This window comes from Cladophialophora bantiana (assembly GCF_000835475.1).
Source record: "Cladophialophora bantiana CBS 173.52 unplaced genomic scaffold supercont1.15, whole genome shotgun sequence".
NCBI classification, from domain to species: domain Eukaryota; kingdom Fungi; phylum Ascomycota; class Eurotiomycetes; order Chaetothyriales; family Herpotrichiellaceae; genus Cladophialophora; species Cladophialophora bantiana.
The window spans coordinates 1,019,429-1,038,311 of NW_015971589.1; the positions used below are offsets into that span (position 1 = coordinate 1,019,429).

At 50.5% G+C, this 18,883-nt stretch overlaps 5 protein-coding genes across 5 annotated transcripts; 3 read left to right on the top strand and 2 right to left on the bottom strand.

Moving 5' to 3' along the window:
• Positions 1-495: 495 nt before the first annotated feature.
• Positions 496-987, top strand: Z519_09537 (uncharacterized protein; the record flags this gene model as incomplete). Its single annotated transcript, XM_016767259.1, has 1 exon — positions 496-987. The coding sequence occupies one exon, from the start codon at positions 496-498 to the stop codon at positions 985-987; it is 492 nt and encodes a 163-aa protein (XP_016616775.1).
• A 1,610-nt stretch (positions 988-2,597) lies between these two features.
• Positions 2,598-4,040, top strand: Z519_09538 (uncharacterized protein; the record flags this gene model as incomplete). Its single annotated transcript, XM_016767260.1, has 1 exon — positions 2,598-4,040. One exon carries the CDS (start codon positions 2,598-2,600, stop codon positions 4,038-4,040), a length of 1,443 nt encoding a protein of 480 aa, XP_016616776.1.
• A 410-nt stretch (positions 4,041-4,450) lies between these two features.
• On the bottom strand, positions 4,451-6,475 carry Z519_09539 (uncharacterized protein; the record flags this gene model as incomplete). The annotated part of the gene is made up of 6 exons (XM_016767261.1): positions 4,451-4,887; positions 4,962-5,239; positions 5,303-5,433; positions 5,492-5,589; positions 5,645-5,740; positions 5,800-6,475. 6 exons carry the CDS (start codon positions 6,473-6,475, stop codon positions 4,451-4,453), a joined length of 1,716 nt encoding a protein of 571 aa, XP_016616777.1.
• A 1,555-nt stretch (positions 6,476-8,030) lies between these two features.
• Positions 8,031-10,019, top strand: Z519_09540 (uncharacterized protein; the record flags this gene model as incomplete). The annotated part of the gene is made up of 6 exons (XM_016767262.1): positions 8,031-8,151; positions 8,211-8,476; positions 8,608-8,799; positions 8,863-9,332; positions 9,395-9,767; positions 9,846-10,019. 6 exons carry the CDS (start codon positions 8,031-8,033, stop codon positions 10,017-10,019), a joined length of 1,596 nt encoding a protein of 531 aa, XP_016616778.1.
• A 4,004-nt stretch (positions 10,020-14,023) lies between these two features.
• Positions 14,024-18,730, bottom strand: Z519_09541 (uncharacterized protein; the record flags this gene model as incomplete). Its single annotated transcript, XM_016767263.1, has 10 exons — positions 14,024-15,776; positions 15,861-15,920; positions 16,738-16,989; positions 17,068-17,174; positions 17,231-17,286; positions 17,335-17,356; positions 17,412-17,793; positions 17,849-17,973; positions 18,033-18,193; positions 18,244-18,730. The coding sequence occupies 10 exons, from the start codon at positions 18,728-18,730 to the stop codon at positions 14,024-14,026; spliced, it is 3,405 nt and encodes a 1,134-aa protein (XP_016616779.1).
• Between the last annotated feature and the right edge of the window lie 153 nt (positions 18,731-18,883).

Genomic DNA, 18,883 nt, shown 5'->3' on the forward strand with positions numbered 1-18,883 from the left:
ACTGGCAGGAAAGGCTTGCCAAACCAACAGATTGTAATTCAATTATCGCTCAGCATTTGGAGAATAATATTTTCAGATCGAACTCTGGTCTCAGCATGAGTTTATTTAGAAATCAAGTTGTTGGGCGACCTTTCAAGTTGAGCTCGCTTCTTCAGGCCAACATTGACCGGAAGGATAGGATAACACGATTTTCGGACTTTCCGTGCCCAGTCTGATAGGCACTTACTCCGAGACTCCCAGAAGAATATTCGGTTTTCATGGTCGCAGTTTGCTTTTCCAAGCTAGATTCAACTCAAGAAACGCTTTTCATCTGCCATATCCACAGTAGAACCTCAGTTGGACACGGATTTCATCAACGATGTAGTTCATTTATTACAACAGGTGGGTATTCGGATTCGGATTGTCGAGGTAACATCCTCCGTTGGCTCAAAGTCCCGAGATCAAGAGGATTTCTTTGGAACTCTCTACCTCGCGCACAATCTTCTGCTGCCCCCAATGTCTGCCACTCAGGTCTTCAGTATCGCGGATTGGGGATCCCAATCAAACCCCCGAACGGCCACAGGCATGCAGCGAGTGGCGCAAACAACGCCGGTGTCTGAAATCGGTCGCATCATCCAGGATGACGGTGCGATAGTGATTAAGCAGTTCCTGTCCACGGATCAAACGGATTGCATTAACGAGGAGCAGGACCCGTATCTCAAGGCTCTGATCCCGTCCGGTCAACTGGTTGACATGAACGAAGGCATCAAGAACTTTTTGGGTCATAACACCAAAGGGTTGACGGATCTATTGCAACTCAGCAAGACTTTGAGGGCGGAAGTGATCAACGACGATCTTATGCATAGTATTTCAGACGAGATTCTCGGGAAGCAAGTCGGTGACTATTGGATGAGCACCGCCACCATGATGGAGATCGAGCCCGGCAATCCTCCGCAGAAATTGCACCGAGGTTTCGGAACTGGTGGCCGTCGCTTATTCCACAAGTAGGCAAAGAAACGCCAGAACTGATGCTCAACTTCCTCATGGCAACCAATCAGAGCACTGTCGAAAATGGTGCCACTCGAGCCATTCTCGGCAGCCACAAATGGAATTACGCCGCTGCAGATTATAACTTGGGCGATGAAAAGTCAAACGGTTCCCGTCGAGCTAGAAAAAGGTGACTGCTTGATCATTGGCGGCAAAATCGTTCACAGAGGCGGATGCCATCAGACCAAGGATTACTTATGAAGAGTCATCGCTTGAGTCATGGCCACGAGTGCCTTCACCCAGGAAGATGCGTTTTCTCATACTGTGCCTTTAGAACTGGCCAGAACCCTACCGGAAAGGGTGCAAAAGGTTCTGGGATTTCGAAATCAATGGCCACTCGGTAGTCCCTGTCTCTGGTTCCTCAATGCCGATGACATCGGCTGCTACCTAGGCTTGATGGACGTAGGACGTGGTGATTGCAAGGCTAAAGCCGGCTGAGAGCATGAAGCTGGCGTTAATTCAGTCGGCAGGAATGGGTCACCTTGTCAGCCTGATCGCCTCTGAAGACGTGGGCTCTCTAGGCTTTCGAGGCTCTTTGATCTCATCTCCTTTCCTGTTGTGGTCGGGATAAGATTTAGGGCTCTGGATCTGTTCCCCAATTCAAGTAGTCCTTGCTGTTTGGGTGATATCACAAGCCATGGCGACGACTGGTCGACTTGACGTCTGCGAACGAGGATTACGGCAGCAATGTTCAAGGAGAACAGGCGTGAAGCTCGAGTGATAGGTAAAGCTGGTGTATACTCTGGGATCGCGATTTTATGTTCAAGTATAGGCCGCAAGACCGGGAGCCCGTGGTCGAGATCATTGAATCCAGGGAGTATAAGTCGTGGGGAAGAACACCATAATTCCAGTTCAGCCTGGGCTTTTGTGTCTAGAAAAGAGAGACCACGCCCTTCCACGCCATCGACGCTGTGGTCTGCCCTCAGTCACTGGCCATCCTATTCCCATCTTGCTATCTAGTCATGTGGTTGACTGCTGTCGTAGGTGTACGGCTGGGCAACAGCTACTTTGTGCAGCACAGCTCTCGCATTGTAGGTCCCATATCCACCTTGTGACCTCCCAAACAACTACGAATCGCGTAATTCTACTTGAAGAACCGAGCATAGAGCATCAGGACAGAGGGTTTGGAGAGGGAGTGTCGGAGATTCCGGTCAAGCCCGATGGACGAAACTACCAGGTTCGTTAGAAAACGCCAACTTGATTTCCCGGGATGACATCCGTGGACGGGGCGTTTTGATTTTCTCGTGCTAGTGGCTTTTGTCTTTCGGAATCACGAAGTCGTGGCCAAGCTTTATCCCAGAAAGATCCATGGTCTCGCGCCGTCAGTGCCCTCGGGAACTCCGTGAGCGGGCACTCAATCCTATTGTCAGATGCACAGATCACTGTTGACTTTGACGCTAATATCAACAACAGAGAGGTCTCTGCGGAATGCAAGATGAACATCTTATCACGACCAAGAATCTTTTGTTGTGAGTACAGACAGTAATTCAAACATCCGTTGCTGTGGTCTTAAGTTCAACCCATGTCAAAATCCCAGATTCAAGGGAAAGTGAAAGAGTTCCTTGGCGACCATGGGTCACTCTTCATATGCAGCAGATGCATTGAAGAAGGCTCATGACCAGTTCACGGCTCGGAATCCCCAGTCTCTGAAAGTTCATCGAGATGCTCACCAAAATCTTCCTGGCGGCAACACCAGAACGGTGCTCCACGCCGAGCCATTTCCTATCACCTGGGTTCAAGGAAACAAGAATACATTGACATCTATTGACGGTGACGTGTATACGGATCTTCTGGGAGAGTTCAGCGCGGGGATCTTTGGTCATTCGGAACCACGCATCGCTGAAGCGGTCCAAATGGCCTTGTCTGGCGGGTGGAATTTCGGTGGAAACACGCTCCTGGAAAAGAGGTTCGCCGCCAAAATATGTCAACGGTTTGGCCCAGCAGGAATTGATATGGTCCGATTCACGAATTCCGGCACCGAAGCCAACACTACCGCTCTGAACGCCGCGGTCGCCATCACCTCGAGACGAAAGATCTTAGTCTTCAGCGGGGGATACCATGGCAGTACTTTGGTATTTCCGATGACTCTGATGAAAGGTTCGACCGCGGCGCCGATGAATCTACCGCACGAGTTCGTCTTCGCACCCTATAACAATATTCCCGAGACACAGGCAATTGTTGATAAAGTCGGCGGCAATAGCCTGGCCGCTGTTTTGGTCGAACCAGTCCAAGGATCCGGCGGATGCAGGCCTGCTACGGATCTCTTTATGCAGTACCTGCGTCAGCTCTGCGACAGGAATGGCGCGCTCCTGGTGATTGATGAGGTTATGGCTTCTCGCCTCGGCGTGTCAGGATACAGCGCCAGCCTAGGAATTAAAGGCGATGTCGTGACCTTGGGCAAGTACGTTGGTGGAGGCATGACCTTTGGCGCATTGGGAGGCCGCAGGGATATCATGGAGCGATTCGACCCGGCGAAGAACAATCTTTTCCATCCAGGAACATACAACAATAATGTGCTTACTATGTCAGCTGGCATAGTGGGGCTCGATATCTACAACGCCGCCGAAGTCGCTCGACTTAATCAGCTCGGTCGAGATATTAAGGCCAAGATCCAGCAAATTTTGATTGATCAAAATGCGTATCCGGACACGATCTCGGAAGCATCGGCCGACATTATCGAGATTGACAGCCTCGACTACGATCTCATGATCCAAGTGGACGGCGATATAACGCAAGCTTCGACAGGCCTACCGTTGATGTTCATCACAGGTCGTGGAAGCATGCTGAACGTGCGGTTTTCCGGGCCAGACGCCGCCATCTGGCAAGCGCTATTCTATCATCATATGCTTTCCAAGAATATCTACATCGCCACTCGTGGCTACACGCCTTTGCACTTGCAAGTCACCCCCGAAGATGCTCAGAGATACGTGGATGCTATCCGTGAATTTGTCCACCTGCACAAAGACCAATTGCGTTGGCGTCACTTGGCTGACCGCGTGAATGGTGTAATTTGAGAAAGTAAATAAGAGAAACGGGCAGTTTTTGCAAGGCTTGTGTCGGAGTGGACAAACATCAAGCTTCAATGAACACTCAAAGTACACTTGTTCATTTCGACAACACTTGTCACGATCAAGAGCAGGTCAAGTAAACAGAGTAATAAACAGAAATTTAATCAACCAAGGCAGTCACGGCATGCGTGAACCAATCACAAATCGCCGTAGGAGATCAAACATTCTGATATGTTGAACACCTAGCATTCTCTCATCCAGCTTCACAACATAATGATCACGTCGCAGTGCCCACACAACAACGCACAGTTAGTTCCTCTCTCCAAACTCAATTGTGGACAAGAATATACACGCATGACATTTTTCCAGCCATTCAACACAGCGATGAAACATCAGTCTCAATAGTCTCTTAAACTCTAGTAGATGAGACGCTCGAAACCTTGGTCCGGATCATTCATATACCAAGCCTTGTCTTTGCCTTCTTCATCCATCGTACACCAACCATTGCCTAGATATGCGAATCGATTGTGCGAATGTCGAGTCCACTTGTAGTCCTCCCAACGCGGTTCTTGTAGCATTTGGAACCAGTGTAGTCGACTGCCGGGATGGGTAAGTGGAGGACTGTCTTTCTTGCCTCCCTTCATCCACGAGCGACATTTACCTGCCCAAACAGTCCGCTCCATGAATTTGTCAGCGTGCTCGATAAAGTCGTTTACTGCTTCTTCCAGAGGCTCGACTGCCTTGTAGTTCTGGGACTGAACCTTGTAAATCAACTGGAAGAGATACTTAGTCAAGTGCTCTATACTGGGCAATGCTGAACCGTGACTGAGTGGAGAATTAGGTCCAAGGAAAACTGAACGGATCCGTTAACAAGCTAGCTCGGACGACAATGGAAGACCTAATGCCCCCCTCCGGAACAGAACTTACCAAAGTAGTTGGGGAAATTTGCCACCGTGCAGGACAGATAACTCTTCGGGCGGTCTTTCCATTGCTTGCGCATATCGATGCCGTCGCGCCCAATGATGGGAAAGCGTGGACGCCACGAGGTCTCGAATCCCGTGGCACAGATGATTGCATCGTACACCAGGATCGTGCCATTCTTCAACTTGATGCCGTTTTCCACTACCTGCGCAATTGAGTCGTACTCGACCGTGACATTCGGAGCCGTGAGAGATTCCAAATATCCCGTCCCTGGAGTTGGTCGCCTGAATCGTCGTTAGAGATTCAAACGATGGCAGTTGAGCGCAACTCGAAAGGGAATCACTCACCTGCAGCCAAAGCCGAATTCAGTAGGGATGAGTTTATCCGCGAGGTCTTCACTGCGAGAACCAAGCCGAGTTTTCATCATTTTCGTGATCCCCTCCACCGCTTGAGCTTGTTGTGGGGAGCCGCTGAGAGACTATTCGTCTCGTAGTCAGTTTCGAACTCCAAATCAAATTGTTCTTGGCATCACATACAAATGCGAAATTGCTGTTCATGTCCGTCTCAATGGCTTTGCGATACTGTAATGACTTTGGGGGATCGTTGCGGAACTCTTCTTTTTGCTGTTCGGAATCTGTCGACCATCAGCTTTTTGGACTGTTTGCCAGGAGGGCATCAAACACTCAGACAAAAGAAGTTGGATCCGTTGGGACCAGCAAAGGCTTGAGCATACGACGTGGAGATCCACGTCGGATTTCGGATGAAATTGGTCAGATGCTCGGCAACTAGCAGGCAATGTCAGTGTTTTCTTTTACTAAACTCGATAGAGCAGCTAAAAACTCACTCGGCTGCAAAGCGGTCACAAGCTGGATGCCTGAAGAGCCATTTCCCACGACCGCAACCCGTTTTCCGGACAACTGGACACTTTGATCCCAATGTGCCGAATGCAGAAGGGTTCCTTTAAACGACTGAATGCCCGGAATGTCAGGCCATTGCCAGTGGTTCAAAAATCCAGCCCCATTGACCAGGAAATGACACGAATCTTGAATTTCTTGTCCTGTGATCTGGTTGATGATGGTCACCTTCCAGATGCCGTCCTCTTCACACCACTCTGCACGTGTGACGAGGTGTTGTGTCTTGATGTTTTGGTCGAGCTGATATCGCTGGCTCACTTCGATAAAGTATTTCAAGATCTCTGGTCCGGTGACGTAGAAAGAGCTCCATTCCGGGTTCAGTGCCCACAAGAATTGATAAATATGGGAAGGGATGTCACAGGCACAACCAGGATAGGCATTCTCGAACCACGTGCCTCCTATTGAGGGATTCTTTTCGTAGACTGTTAGATCGATGTTCTTAAGATGCCTTCGAGTTCGGTAGATGAGATTCAATCCCGTGGCACCTGCTCCAATGCAAATCACCTTGAGTGCCTTCGCCTCACCCAGGGGATATTCCTCGATCTCGTACGAGTCGCGCTCGGCCGACGAACCACGCATTTCCTTTTCGATACTGATGCTGCCCATGGCCCCGGTTTCTTCTGCAGGACGTGCTGGCCGTTGTTCGGTATCTAAGAACTTGAGCAACTGTGACAGTCTTTGGAAAGGCGTGCTGGGCCAGGAAAAGATACCAACGTTGACGCCGAGTCTTGATCGTGCACACATTTCAAGGACGTAACCAGTCTTCACTTGAACGTCTGTATACATAATAACTTGAATGTCTAGATTCGCCCGTATCAACTTCTCTGACCAATGCCAGTGTGATCATCGCTGAGGCCCTGGGACCGAGATTCCGAATCTCGGAATTTCCGAAAAGCATCACATCAATTGCTGAAACCGCCGGACCCCCCAGAGAAGTTGGGAAAATCCACACAGTAGAAGCGAATAGCATCGTACGATAGAAGCCTCGGCTAGGATCATGCTTGGCTGAACATTGAGGTGAGACCTTCGCCACTCTCTTGCAAATGCGACAGAACACATTCCTGCCCCGTGTCTTACAAAGATGTTAGCGAGATAAGAGTAGGCTTTTCAGCGAAAGCTTCGTCGCTACTACGATCACACCACCTGGGGACCCAGAATTCCTAATTCTGTCCCATTGTGACCTTCTTCCGCCTTGCCAGTCCTGACGTCTTCTTTTTGTTACGAGAGGAAGTCCACAGGATATTTTCTCACGTAATAACGTTCACCTGGAACTCAAGTTATTTCACGAGAACCTATGGTCAAGTAAAGCAAAGCCCTCGGACACTCTGCTCCCCTACTTTCCATATTATCACGTACCTCAATCCATACGCGCAAAAAGAACCGTTTTCCCTGAGACGGTGACGGCTTTTCCATAGATGAGAGTCTATTTGATTTCTTTTTTATGGCCTACGAAAAGCCACTGAGTACGTGCGACTCCTGCCGACGTCGCAAAGTCCGCTGCATTAGTGAGAAACTCTGCTTTGCTCAGATTCTACGTCTACTGATGGTATTGTAGAGAATCATGCAGAGGACAATATTTGCGCAAATTGCACGGTGAGGCATGCTTTCCTCCAATGTATCACCGCGCGTGTACTCACATTTTTTCTATCAGGAGCGCGGAGACGAGTGTCACTTCTCACCCGTTAAAAGGCGCAAGACTCGCTCGAACCCAATTCCCAGTCCATCAGTCACCACGCGACCCGATCTAGACGACACAAATGCGTATCACTCAAACCATAGCACAGATTTGGTGAGCCTGTCAGATCATACGGAACCGCTTGCGCCATGTGCCCCTGAGGTGTTGGCTGGCGATTCTCCACAAGACCTGTTGCGGCAGGTTTGTGCCCGCACAGAGAGCGCCCCGACCGATGGCGGACAAGGCGTGTCATTCCAGGTTGGTGCACTGCAAAGTTTGATGTTATGGCTCGGGTAATGACCTTTTGTATAGCGGAGTAATACATACAGTATGAATGAAATCTGTGGACTTCCAGGGGATAGGTTAAAAATTGAGTCTGACGACTGTATAGTCACGAGCTGCGGCCTTGCTTTCTTTTCCGATAACAGTCTGACGGCCTTGGCCGATCGACTGGGACATGATCGAACGAGGGAGATTGTCGTCGAGATGCAGAAGAAAGCCAGAGCTCGTCAGACTGCTCCGTTGAGTATCTTCCCGCAGACCCGATCCGACTATACTTGTGTTCTCAATTCATATTCACCACAGCGCAGGGCAACGTATATTGGATGTGAGTGATAACTCAGTCGGCCTCTTCTTTGCGGACAGACTCCAACCCTCCCTGACTAGCTTTCTTCAATGACCTACATCCGGTTTATCCTTTTCTCGATCAGTCGAAATTTGAATCCACAGCCTTCGGTGCGCAGCTGGAGGAGATTCTCCAAACCAACCATGCGTGGGCAGCGCTGTATTACTCTGTCCTCAGCCTGGGAGCTCTTTTGCATGAGGGCGGATCGTTCGAACCAATGGGCGGCCCGGCTTGGAAAATCTTTATCTTTGCCCTAAGATTATTCCCGACCATCCTCTTTGCCAAAAAATCTCTTCTGGTTGCTCAGGTGAGTTCGCATGTATGGTGCATTGGAACCGATTTGTGACCGAAAGTTGAGTAGGCTTTAACCGCAATGGTATGAAGTTGGGAATGACCCTTGCCTTGGCCTTCTGTATACTCATCGTAGTGAACTCAAAGGCATTGTTCGCGTTAAATCACTCGAGTTGGCCTGTCGAAGAGCTCTTGGTCACGGAGGCTGCCCGCATCGCCATCGCGCTCCAGCTGAACAAGCTTTCTCACAATCACCTGAATACTCCCGAACGAGAACGGACATTCTGGGTCATTTACTGTCTCGAAAAGGAATATAGCTTTCACTCGACGCAGTCCTCAGTATATTTCCTTACTAAAACCGGTCCTGTTTCCCTCTAGCATCACTGACTAATGCTTTCTTAGGTGTTTAATGATGCTGACATTAGTTGTCCGCTTCCAGAACCAGTCATGGATAGCACAGACGGTGTTGACTGGCTGCAAATTCAGGTTTGCTTCTGCAAAATCCTTTCCTACTCGTACAATCAATTGTTCGCATGCGGCACGCCTTCGCGTGCCGAAGAGTTCTATTCCACCGAGATTGAGCAGATCCGACACCGACTTCAACACTGGGTGGCTTCAGTGCCGGAAAGGTTTCGACCAGGAGTCGTAATTCGATCGAGGAACTTTACCAAGCCACATCAAAACTATGCCCTCCTCCAGGTACATTTCCTCTACTATTCTCTCCAGATTGCGCTGTCGAGGCTCCTCGTCCACGTTTACGCCGATCGCCGTTGCGCGTCCGTGGCCGAGAGCAAATTGACGTTGATGAATTCTGCGCGAGCGATCATTGAAACTCTTCAATTCGTTCCGCCAGAGGCTTCGCTCCCCATGAAGTAAGTCGTTCGGGCCGGTCTCTTTCCTGTTTGTTCGTCTCATTGAGCACTGACGAGGGTAGCATTATTGGTCTGGCACCTATCGTGGCTAATTTCATCCTCTTTGACCTTGTCGTCTATAATCCGGAGCATTCTGAGACAAAACTGAATCTCATGTACCTCGAGATCGTGACTGGGTTTCTCCGCCGTATCGGTCTCAAGTCCAGTAACCCAATGCCAAGTTCTTCTTTTGCGGAACTTGGAGTTATCGCTCGCGACTTTGTGACGCAGAAGGCCGGCCGTGGTGAAGGCTACCAGGATGCTCAAGGCAATCGACCGGTTCAATTTACAGGGGCATCGGTGTCTCACTATGAACGGGACGCGGCTTCCTCCGAGGTCTTGGGTCATGGTCGACATCGTAATGGAATAGCAATTCCGGCCTCTATCCTCACTCAGGTATACTGCTTTTGCCCCCTTCCTTCCTCTTCACTGGGCGATGTTTAACGAACATTTGCGAGGCTAACTTCCGCTTAGCCTTCGGATGTCACAGATCGCGGTCAAATTGATTTATGGGACAGTCTTGAAGAGACAATGCACTACCCAGTCATGGATCATATCTCGGACTTGGACGGTTTTGGCGATGACTTTGTTATCCGCGAGCTCTTCGGCCAACACCCGACTTTTGATATTAATATTTTAGGCCAATGAGCCTGATAGAGCGGTATGAGGCTATCGAGCGGCATGCAAGGTCGTCTTTCTCCGCATCCTACTACCCTGCCCGATGGAACCCATCAAAGTTTTTCGAGTACGACGGGCTCCGAGATTTTTTCAAGTGCCTAAATTGCTTGGATGCTACGACCGAGCCAGAAGAGCCTCCCTTGATATCTTGACTGTAATGTGCAGAACCCTCGTTTACCGCGGTTCCATCTTCGGTAGCTTCATCCTTTACACATGATTGAGAACTTGACGCAGAAATCCCTCCCCCTTGAAAATTCGAAGATTCGCTCTTCCATTGAACCGACTTTCGTTTGATGAGGGTCCGAGAAATCACTCCTGAGCTCTCCAAAAGAGGCTGATCGATGCTAATTCTGCGTAGCCACCTGGTTTTCTTTGGTTACTGGACAAAGCTTCAACAGTCTGCAGCATCTAGGGGTTATATGATTCTCTTCTTCTAAAGCGGAATTTAAGGAGAGTTACTCTATTCAATTGTTCTTTAACTTTGTTTGGCCAGTTCTTTCAACGATCCAGCACCATCTCATCAAGCTTCGTATGTCTTCTTTTCCCAGTCTAGGATTTTCTCGATGCCATCCATATTAAGACGCCGAGAAAGGCCGCACTTTTTATCCGCCTATACGAGACCAGCGGAGATCAATATACTAATGAAATAGTATCACTTACGCTCATATAGAATATCTCCAAGGTCTACACTCATAGAAAATTTCGTGCGCCTTCCTATAGTTCACTTTCATGTCTTTCTTAATTAACTTAGCAGCTAGCTCTGACGCTAAAACCGCGATAATAAAGAAAGCTAACCCCTTACGGCGTAGAATCAAATTTCGATATTTTCGTTCCTGGATCACGAAGCACTTCTGGGTTCGGTATGCACGTGCAACAACGCACAGGGGGGCTGTCCGGCAGCTCGGTAATCGAGACTATCTTTCTGGTCGACGCTGGCAAAACAACGCCACCACCAGCACTACCCACAGAGAGGTAGCGGCTAGGGCAACAAGCACCAAGCCAAGCAAGGACACCACGGGCACGTCGGATGTCGAGAGCATAAAGCATGGATTCACAGCCACCGCTAGGTTCGAAATGACCATTCTCTTTGACAAGGTGTTCCTCGAATGCAGCACTCCTGAGCACAGGCTGAAGCCAGCGCCCTTTCGTGTCCACTGCCGCTTGAGCCCGCTCTCTTAGCTTGTCTCACAGAGCCGGCCTGCGCTCCGTCTTCGAGGAACCGAAGCGATCGGGCCCAGAAATGGTCGATGACACTTCCGGCAAGGGATACAGTTCTCTGGGAGTCGTCGATCACCTGGTCATATCGATCTGACTAGTCAGCTTTGCGTAGAGTGGAGGTATTTCGCGGCACGCTAGCAGCCCGAAGGCGATGGGCGATGACAACAACCATGACGTGATTTAAAACAGCGCCAGCTAGTGTGGTAGCACAGGGGCGGTGCAAGTACAGGACGGTATGCTTGAGTTTTGGAAACCTCTGAATATCTCTGTAAATATTGTCGTACTAAACTCCGTAGCAAACACGCGCGAGACTATAGACGGACGGAATAGAGAAAAGACCAACCTCGAGACAGGGACGAGTACACTTGAAGAAATCAGGAAGCCTCATTTACCTAGTAAGCAATGCTTTCATGGTTACAAGGTGCTTCGTACAGAAGTTGACGATGGTGAGCACTAAATTCTATCAGCCTTCGCTATTGTGCCACCTACCAACTTTGTCAATTTCGACTTTTCCCGTCTGCTCATCACGGTGTCTGCCTTCACCAACGTCGGCGCTTCTCTAACTGCTGCTTTTCAACCTCGGAACGGCGTGGCCGGTATCCTGGCTTCAATGCACGCAAATTGTAGTTGCAGTGTGTCCTCCTTCACTGACTGTTGAATCGCGGCTTTGCCGTTAGTCGGGTGGTCTCCACCGAGAGAGTGTGTCTGGTGTTGTCACACCCTGTACGCGGCAGCCGTGTGGAATGGCGACGTTGCTGCCATGATAAAGATCGTGGTATAACCCTAGATAGTCTCCCAGCGGACGGCATGATCCTGAATTTACCATGAAAGTGTGGCAGTGATCTCCAAGACACCACCTGCCATTTGGAAGAGTGCCCCTTCAGAACCCCGAAGAAGCGTCAAGTCCACGCTGACCGACTGACCGCGCTTCAAAAGCTGCGTGCCAGAGCTGTCGGTATAGATAACGAGTGGCCTGGTCGACCTGATTGTCAGAAAAATCCTCGAATGCTCTGGCTACTGAGACCGATGTTTTTCGGTGCCATTACAGTGGCATCTCCTGCGTTGGCCCAGGGACCTGCAATCCCGCATCGTCAGTGGGCAGCCGCGTTAGAGTGTTATACTACCACGGAATGCCACCAGGCCTGACCATGATAGTCCGGTAGATGCCTCGGCCTCTCAACGTGCGTACAGCAATAGCGAAGATCATATTATGGGGAAATTGAAGCGGTGGTGTCGCCATATCCGCAATGTCGTTGGACCTTGTCATGAAGGTGTACGCATGGGGTTCTTTCGGTACGTTACCCCCTGGATGCATCAGTGACAAGTCATGACCGAGTTCATGACAAATGGTTCGAAAATAGCTGTCGGGACATTTCCCACCATCGGTGCTGTAGCATGACGGCGTGCAGCTCGGCGTCAGTCCATGTTCTTGTAGCCGTGCCACAAATCACCTTCAAAACATTCTCTTCGCTTTGGATGACCTGACGTCGTACCCAATTTCCTTGAACACAGTCCTCCAGTCATTTCCAGATGCATCGCAAATCTGCATTTTGCAGTCTTTGACCGTGTGAATTTTAATGGAAATTTTTCGATACTGTTCTGCAACCCAGCCCATGGTCAAAAGTCTGAGTACCAGCCCGATCTTTTCGTTCTTCACACTCCCAGCGAAGTACTCTGCCACGAATCCGGTCGGCCGAGTGCTTTTGCTCAAGCCATCAGTGTAAGGTTCCATCGGAGATGATATAAAGGCTTTGCTCGCAGAACTACATTGGATATAGCGGTACCTCTCAAACGCCATAGTGTATTCGTATCCAAGGAGAGCACAGGAGGCAAGTGGATCATTCTCAGGAAATATTTGTACGATGCAATCGGCAAAATTGGCGCCCCTTGCGACGGATCCGGGGGTTTACCACTAGTTGGTGAAAAGGACCGCGCACAGAGATCTCCATTGCCAGGAATCGCGAGCAAGCCTCCGGTCTTCGAATCATGCAGCCACTCAGCTATTCGGCTGGTGTACAAGCAGAAGGAAGTATGGTGGCTTGGATGGTAAGGCGCTCTAAAGGTATTGAAAGAGAGTCAACCTGTAAACCAAGTGAGGGCCTACCCAAGAAACATAATCACCTGAATCTCACACCGGCTCTTCACCAGGCATATCTTGGCGCTTGCAGTATAACTCCCCATTTAGCAATTTTTAGTGTACTAGTCTGTCTCACGAGCATTTCCCGGTTATACGCCATAAGCTGTGGAGTCTGAGGTCGCTGCAATAGGTGGTCTCGGCCTCTTGCAAGGGAGCGAGAGGGATCCTGTTCAGAATGATCCGAACTCGTTTCAGGCCTTTAGCAAAGCGAATTGCGGGATTCTTCGCTAGGCCCTGGACCCCCGTTCCCCCTATGAAGATTCCGAAGAGGCTGGTCTGAAGATGCATGTACTCGCGCAATATCGTGAGATTTTGCCGATCTAGCGTTGGCTTTTGTATGCTCAGGATTGAGGGTGCAGCTTTTTAAAACTTGAGATGCGGTGAGGTTGTGGCGGATGGGATCCATACAGAGTCTGGTGTGTCTCCTCGGGGAACCACTTCGTGTTTGCTGTCTCTGTCCCGGGTCAGGGGAAAGTCTCCTGCAGACCGTGATTCAATATTTGGATCGTTGCTGCCTTTCATCAACATCTAAAGTACTTGTCCACCCTGGTGATGCTGCAGAAATCATCACTTAGTGACCCACAGTTAGAGACGGCAAGACCCTGCAAGTGGGTGAGAGCTAGCCAAGCATTCCGAAGAACAACGGATCACTGGTCCCGTTGCCTACGAGAAACTCGTCGAAAAAGGTATCGCGCGCTGGAGAGGAGAACAGCGTCAAGCCCGGGAAATCCCACTCGAAGACGAACTGCTCTGGAACAAAGGTCTCGATCTCGTTCGTCGCGGCAGAGCCTCCTGTCGTCCAGAAGAAATTGAGTGGTGACCGAGAATCCTGTCCAATGTCGGTTGGGTTGATGTCACTCTGGGCAGGACCCGAGCCGTCGTTTTGAAGCGCGCGGCCATACTTTTGAATGCTCTGCTGGAGAACCTGCAGATACAACCTGCTGGTGTTGCTGCGACCGCCGCTGGTCCATCCGCCACCGGCCTTGTTCAGTTCGTTCAGAAGCATATACCCGTCATCGAGCAGCTGGCGCCTCGAGTGGTCGTCTTCTTCAGGCAACAGACGGGTCAGCTTCAGCAGCAGCAAGAAGCAGAACGCGCATTTGGCCCAGACGAAATCCATCGCATAGCAAAATTTGGACAGGTAATACTGAGGCTGGTCGAGGATGATTCGGAGGTGTCCCTTGAGCGCGTCCTTGGCCATGTGGAGGATATGTCGCTGTGTTGAGGACATGGCGGCGATATTTTCATTCCCTAAAGCACGTAGTGCCCGACACAACGCCACCGTCTGAGACCAATACTTCTGCACTTCAAGGTTGAGTAGAAGCACTGGCGTCTCGTCACTCGACGAACCCTGCATGATATTCTTCCAATCGTTGTACCAGACATCGATATCAACTTGGACATCCCGGAGGATGTCCATAACTGCTTCTTCATCAAATTGCTCGGTCCCTGCTATTGAGTCATGCGTCCTCCCTCTGAGCGAATTAAGCTCGACTTGCGACAACAGACGGAGGTCCAGGATTGTGGTGAACGGCTTGTTCAGAAGGATCCGGCAACGCCGCGGGTCGCCTCGCGAATGGAAACTCCGCAGATTACCAGCGTCAACCCGAAGGATCTGCTCGAGCACCATCAGCTGAAACCAAGCCCGAGCGCGTCTCATCAATACAGCGTCGGCCTCGTCGTATTTTTGCGAATCTCGATTCTGAGACAATGACCCTCTACTGACGATTTTCCTGGTCAAGTCTTCGTAGGCGTCCGGAAGGCCGAGATCCAGAGCCATCCTCGTCGCAAACGCTAACAGCAAAGATCGCTCTGAAGTATAGCAAGCCGTGACCAGGAGAGCCTGCACAGTCTCTAGAGAGGCGTGCTCCGGACTGACAATGACAAGGTTCAGCATCTTCTTCAGGTGGAAATTAAGCAGGTGACAGATCTGGGAATCCGCATCGCTGAGTACGCCGCATCCAATGGTGATGATGGCGTCAAAGAGGAGCGCACTTCGAGAACTGATCGACTCGAAGGTGTCATGGAGTGGATCAAATATGGGGACATAGCGATCGCAGCCCTGGAAGAAGGCGTTGAAGAACAACTCGGCCTGATCAAAGGTGATGAGGCCTTTGGCGGCGAAGTTGGGCACCGAGGCAACCTCGACTTCAAATTGAGATCTTGTGCGCTTGCGCCGCGGATCGCCTGGATTCGACTGTATGTCAGAACCTGTCCGGGCCAGACTTGCCATTTGCTCGGGCGAGCCGAAACCAGAAGCTGTTGAAGCTGTCGCATCCACAGCGCTGAAAGTCGTATAGAGGTCGTTCTGCTGCTGGGACTCCAATCTCTGCTTTAGCAATTGCACCTCTTTTTCGAGGGCCTCGATCTTCCTTTTGAACACGATGGATCAGAACCCGAAAAAGATATTCACTTCAAACATTATTGGGGAAAGGGGTAGGAAGAGTCGTACTCACTGTTCATGAGGGTCCGGAGGTTTCTCGACGTACACGCAGACCTTCTTCAGATTCTGGCACCTGTAAATGGCACTTGTAAACAAGACGAGAGAACATGGAAGAAACAGGGGAGAGGCCTTCTTTTCTTCCTGGCTCCTACATACCGAGAGCAAGGCCTCTGTCCTCCGCATTTCACCTTACTAGCTCGACACGAGCCGCAGGCTTTCTGAGAGCACAGGAAATAAGTCAGCCATCCACGTTCCATCCCGTCCGCATCTAAGCTGGAGTGTCCAAGTCACCAGGGTCACGAACGTGCTGGACCAACTTACTGGGATTCTCTTCTTGCCGGTGGTGGCCACAGAGGCAATAGCTGCTTCCTCCATATTCCCTCGACGCAGAATTGTTGAAGCATTTCTTCTTCTACTACTAGGAGATAGAGAAGTTGCCAGCTTCAAGGGTTATGCGAGCGAAAGAAAGAAAAGGGTTGAGTTGAGGTCTAGCTAGAATTCCGCTCCTCGGTACGCTGACACCGAGAAAGTGGGGATTTTGCGCCCCTTGTTCAACCAGCCTCTCCGCGTAGTAGGGATGAATAGCCGATGTCTTCAGCCAGCCCTCTATGCCATAGAACCAAGCTACCTAGGTAACTCAGCAATGCTTAAATGCAGCTTGAGCAGCCCGGGGTTCCCGAAGTCAGACCAAACTGGTGCAATTGGGGTTTCATGAAATTGTTTACGACGAAGTGTATATTTCTCCTCTCGAGCGTCCTCGCCCCTGTGAAAGAAGACAAGGACGAGGTTGGCCATTCTGGGAAATATCAGAATGCTAGGTAGTTACTTTCTCCACGAGCAGAAGGGAAAAAAACCCAAAATGGGAATTGTTAACCAGTTACTACTAGTACACAAAAATGAAATCCTCGTTTTCCCAGTCGGTCTTGTCGTCAAATGCGTGGTGGCCCGTCATGTCGTCGTCCTGGTCTTCAGCAGCGCCATCCGTCGTCGTTGTTGCTGCCTGGACTCGGTTCATAGATTTGTCGACTAAGACCGCGCGCTTGCCCATGTTCTCTCGGGTCCTTCCGTGCTTTTTGTTGAGGATCATCAGGTAGAAGGCCTGGGCGGCGTAGAGACCGATGAGCACTACAAAGAGGGCGAGACTTTTTTATTGGGCAGGCTAAGTTAGCACACTGGAAGGAAGTCACAATTCCACGTAACTGGGTGGGTCGTTCACGTACTTGGACAATAATCCTCTGTGGTAGAGGGGTGCTTCTCCCGTGGTGTATAGATTTGGACCGAGCACGTTTCCGGCGCATTGCGCGATGAAGAGTACCCCGGTTGTGACCTGTCCTCGACGTCAGCTCCAACATATGAAAACAAGGACTGTGTTGGTCGAAATACCTTCTTCTTTGTCTCTCCAGCGGTGTTTGCAGCAGACCACGAGTAGATCAACGGCGCTGAATTTGTTAGTACTTTCAGGTTGGGGAGGATAAACATATTCTTACTGATGCCGGGATAGACAGATATCTGGAGTATTGTCAGTCGGTAGACATCGGCCAGCGAACGTGGGAGAAAGACTCACCAGATAATACGCTACCAGCAGCGGCGCCTTGGCCGACGCATCTCGCGGGAGATGTAGGAGCATGACACAGCCCGCAATCGGCGGGAGACTCAGGAATGCCAATACGGGAGATTTCAGCTTCAGAGCCGTAGCAGCCCACGCACCGCCCATTGTAGCGATAAGCTGGACGGCACCAAACGGCATGTTTAAAAGGATCGTTTCAAACTGGTCAAAGCCGAAATTCTTCACAATCAGCGGGCCAAAGGTCGAAATGCCACCACTCGGTACAGAAATGGCAAACATCATGGCCGCCCAGAGCCAAGTCTTGATGTCGAGGGCCGCTTCCTTGACGTGAGCCCATTTCCACTCGGTACCCTCAACACCCTGGTTGTTTGCCCTCAGTCTGGCGTAAATTAGCTGGAGGCTGCTTAGAATCACCGTGTCGGGGGTAATCTCACCTCTCGATGGCGACTAGCCTGTCTTCGCCTTTCAGGAAATGCGCAGTGATGGGAGAATCTGGGAGAAAAAACCAAACCACGACCGAGAAAACCACGGTGATCAAGCCAAAGAATAAGAAGATGATCTACCGTCTTGTCAGAAACCAGACAAGTCTCTTGTTCGCGGTCTGGCACACAGACGTACCTGATAGGGTCTAAGTGAACTAGAGTGTATGTGACCGATTCCATATGTCAACAAGGAGCCAACAATGTTGGTGATGCCGTTCATCGCATACCAGGCTCCGAGTCTGACGGGCTGCTCTCGTCGACGCCACCACATCTGGGTGAGGGCGATGAAAGCAGGAGCTGCCGCAACAGTAAGCAAGCGAGTTGACATGGACACAACCAACACATACCGACGCCAGCCTCGAACAGCCCAAGGAACAACCGGCACACCAGCAAGCCTGCGAAATTGTGCGCTGCCGGCATGACTGACAGGGAAACACCCCAGAGCAAGACGATCACGGCGAGGAATTTTCCCAGCGGCAACTTGACCAGCGCATAGGCAATCAATGGCTGCGCCACCAGCTGAGCAAGGTAGACGACGGCCCCGAGCCAGGAGTATTCATGTCCGACGAGATTGGTGTCTTCCACGAGCCCAAACACCGAGGAATAGGCCAAAGTAGCCTTGTCCAGGGCCTGCAAGAAATAGATCCCAAGCACCACGGGGAGTATGTATAGATCGATCTTTTTGAGGACTCTCGAGTTGTTTTCTGGTGTGAGGACGATGCGTTGCCCTGCTGCTTCGCTAAGGATTTTGTTGGCTCTGTCGTTCTTCAAGTCGCCGACGTCAACCTTGCTTTCGACGTGGTCGGTGGGTGCCTTGACGCCGATATCTTCCATATCGTCGGGTGTGCTTTGGCCTCGAGGAGCACCGAGTGGTCAAATGAAGGTAATATTTACTTTTTTCTGGGGTGCAGATCCAAAAGAGAGATGTTGGATGGGCTTTTGCTGGTCGCAGCGGAGATTTGGTCAGGATAAATACTCACCAGACGA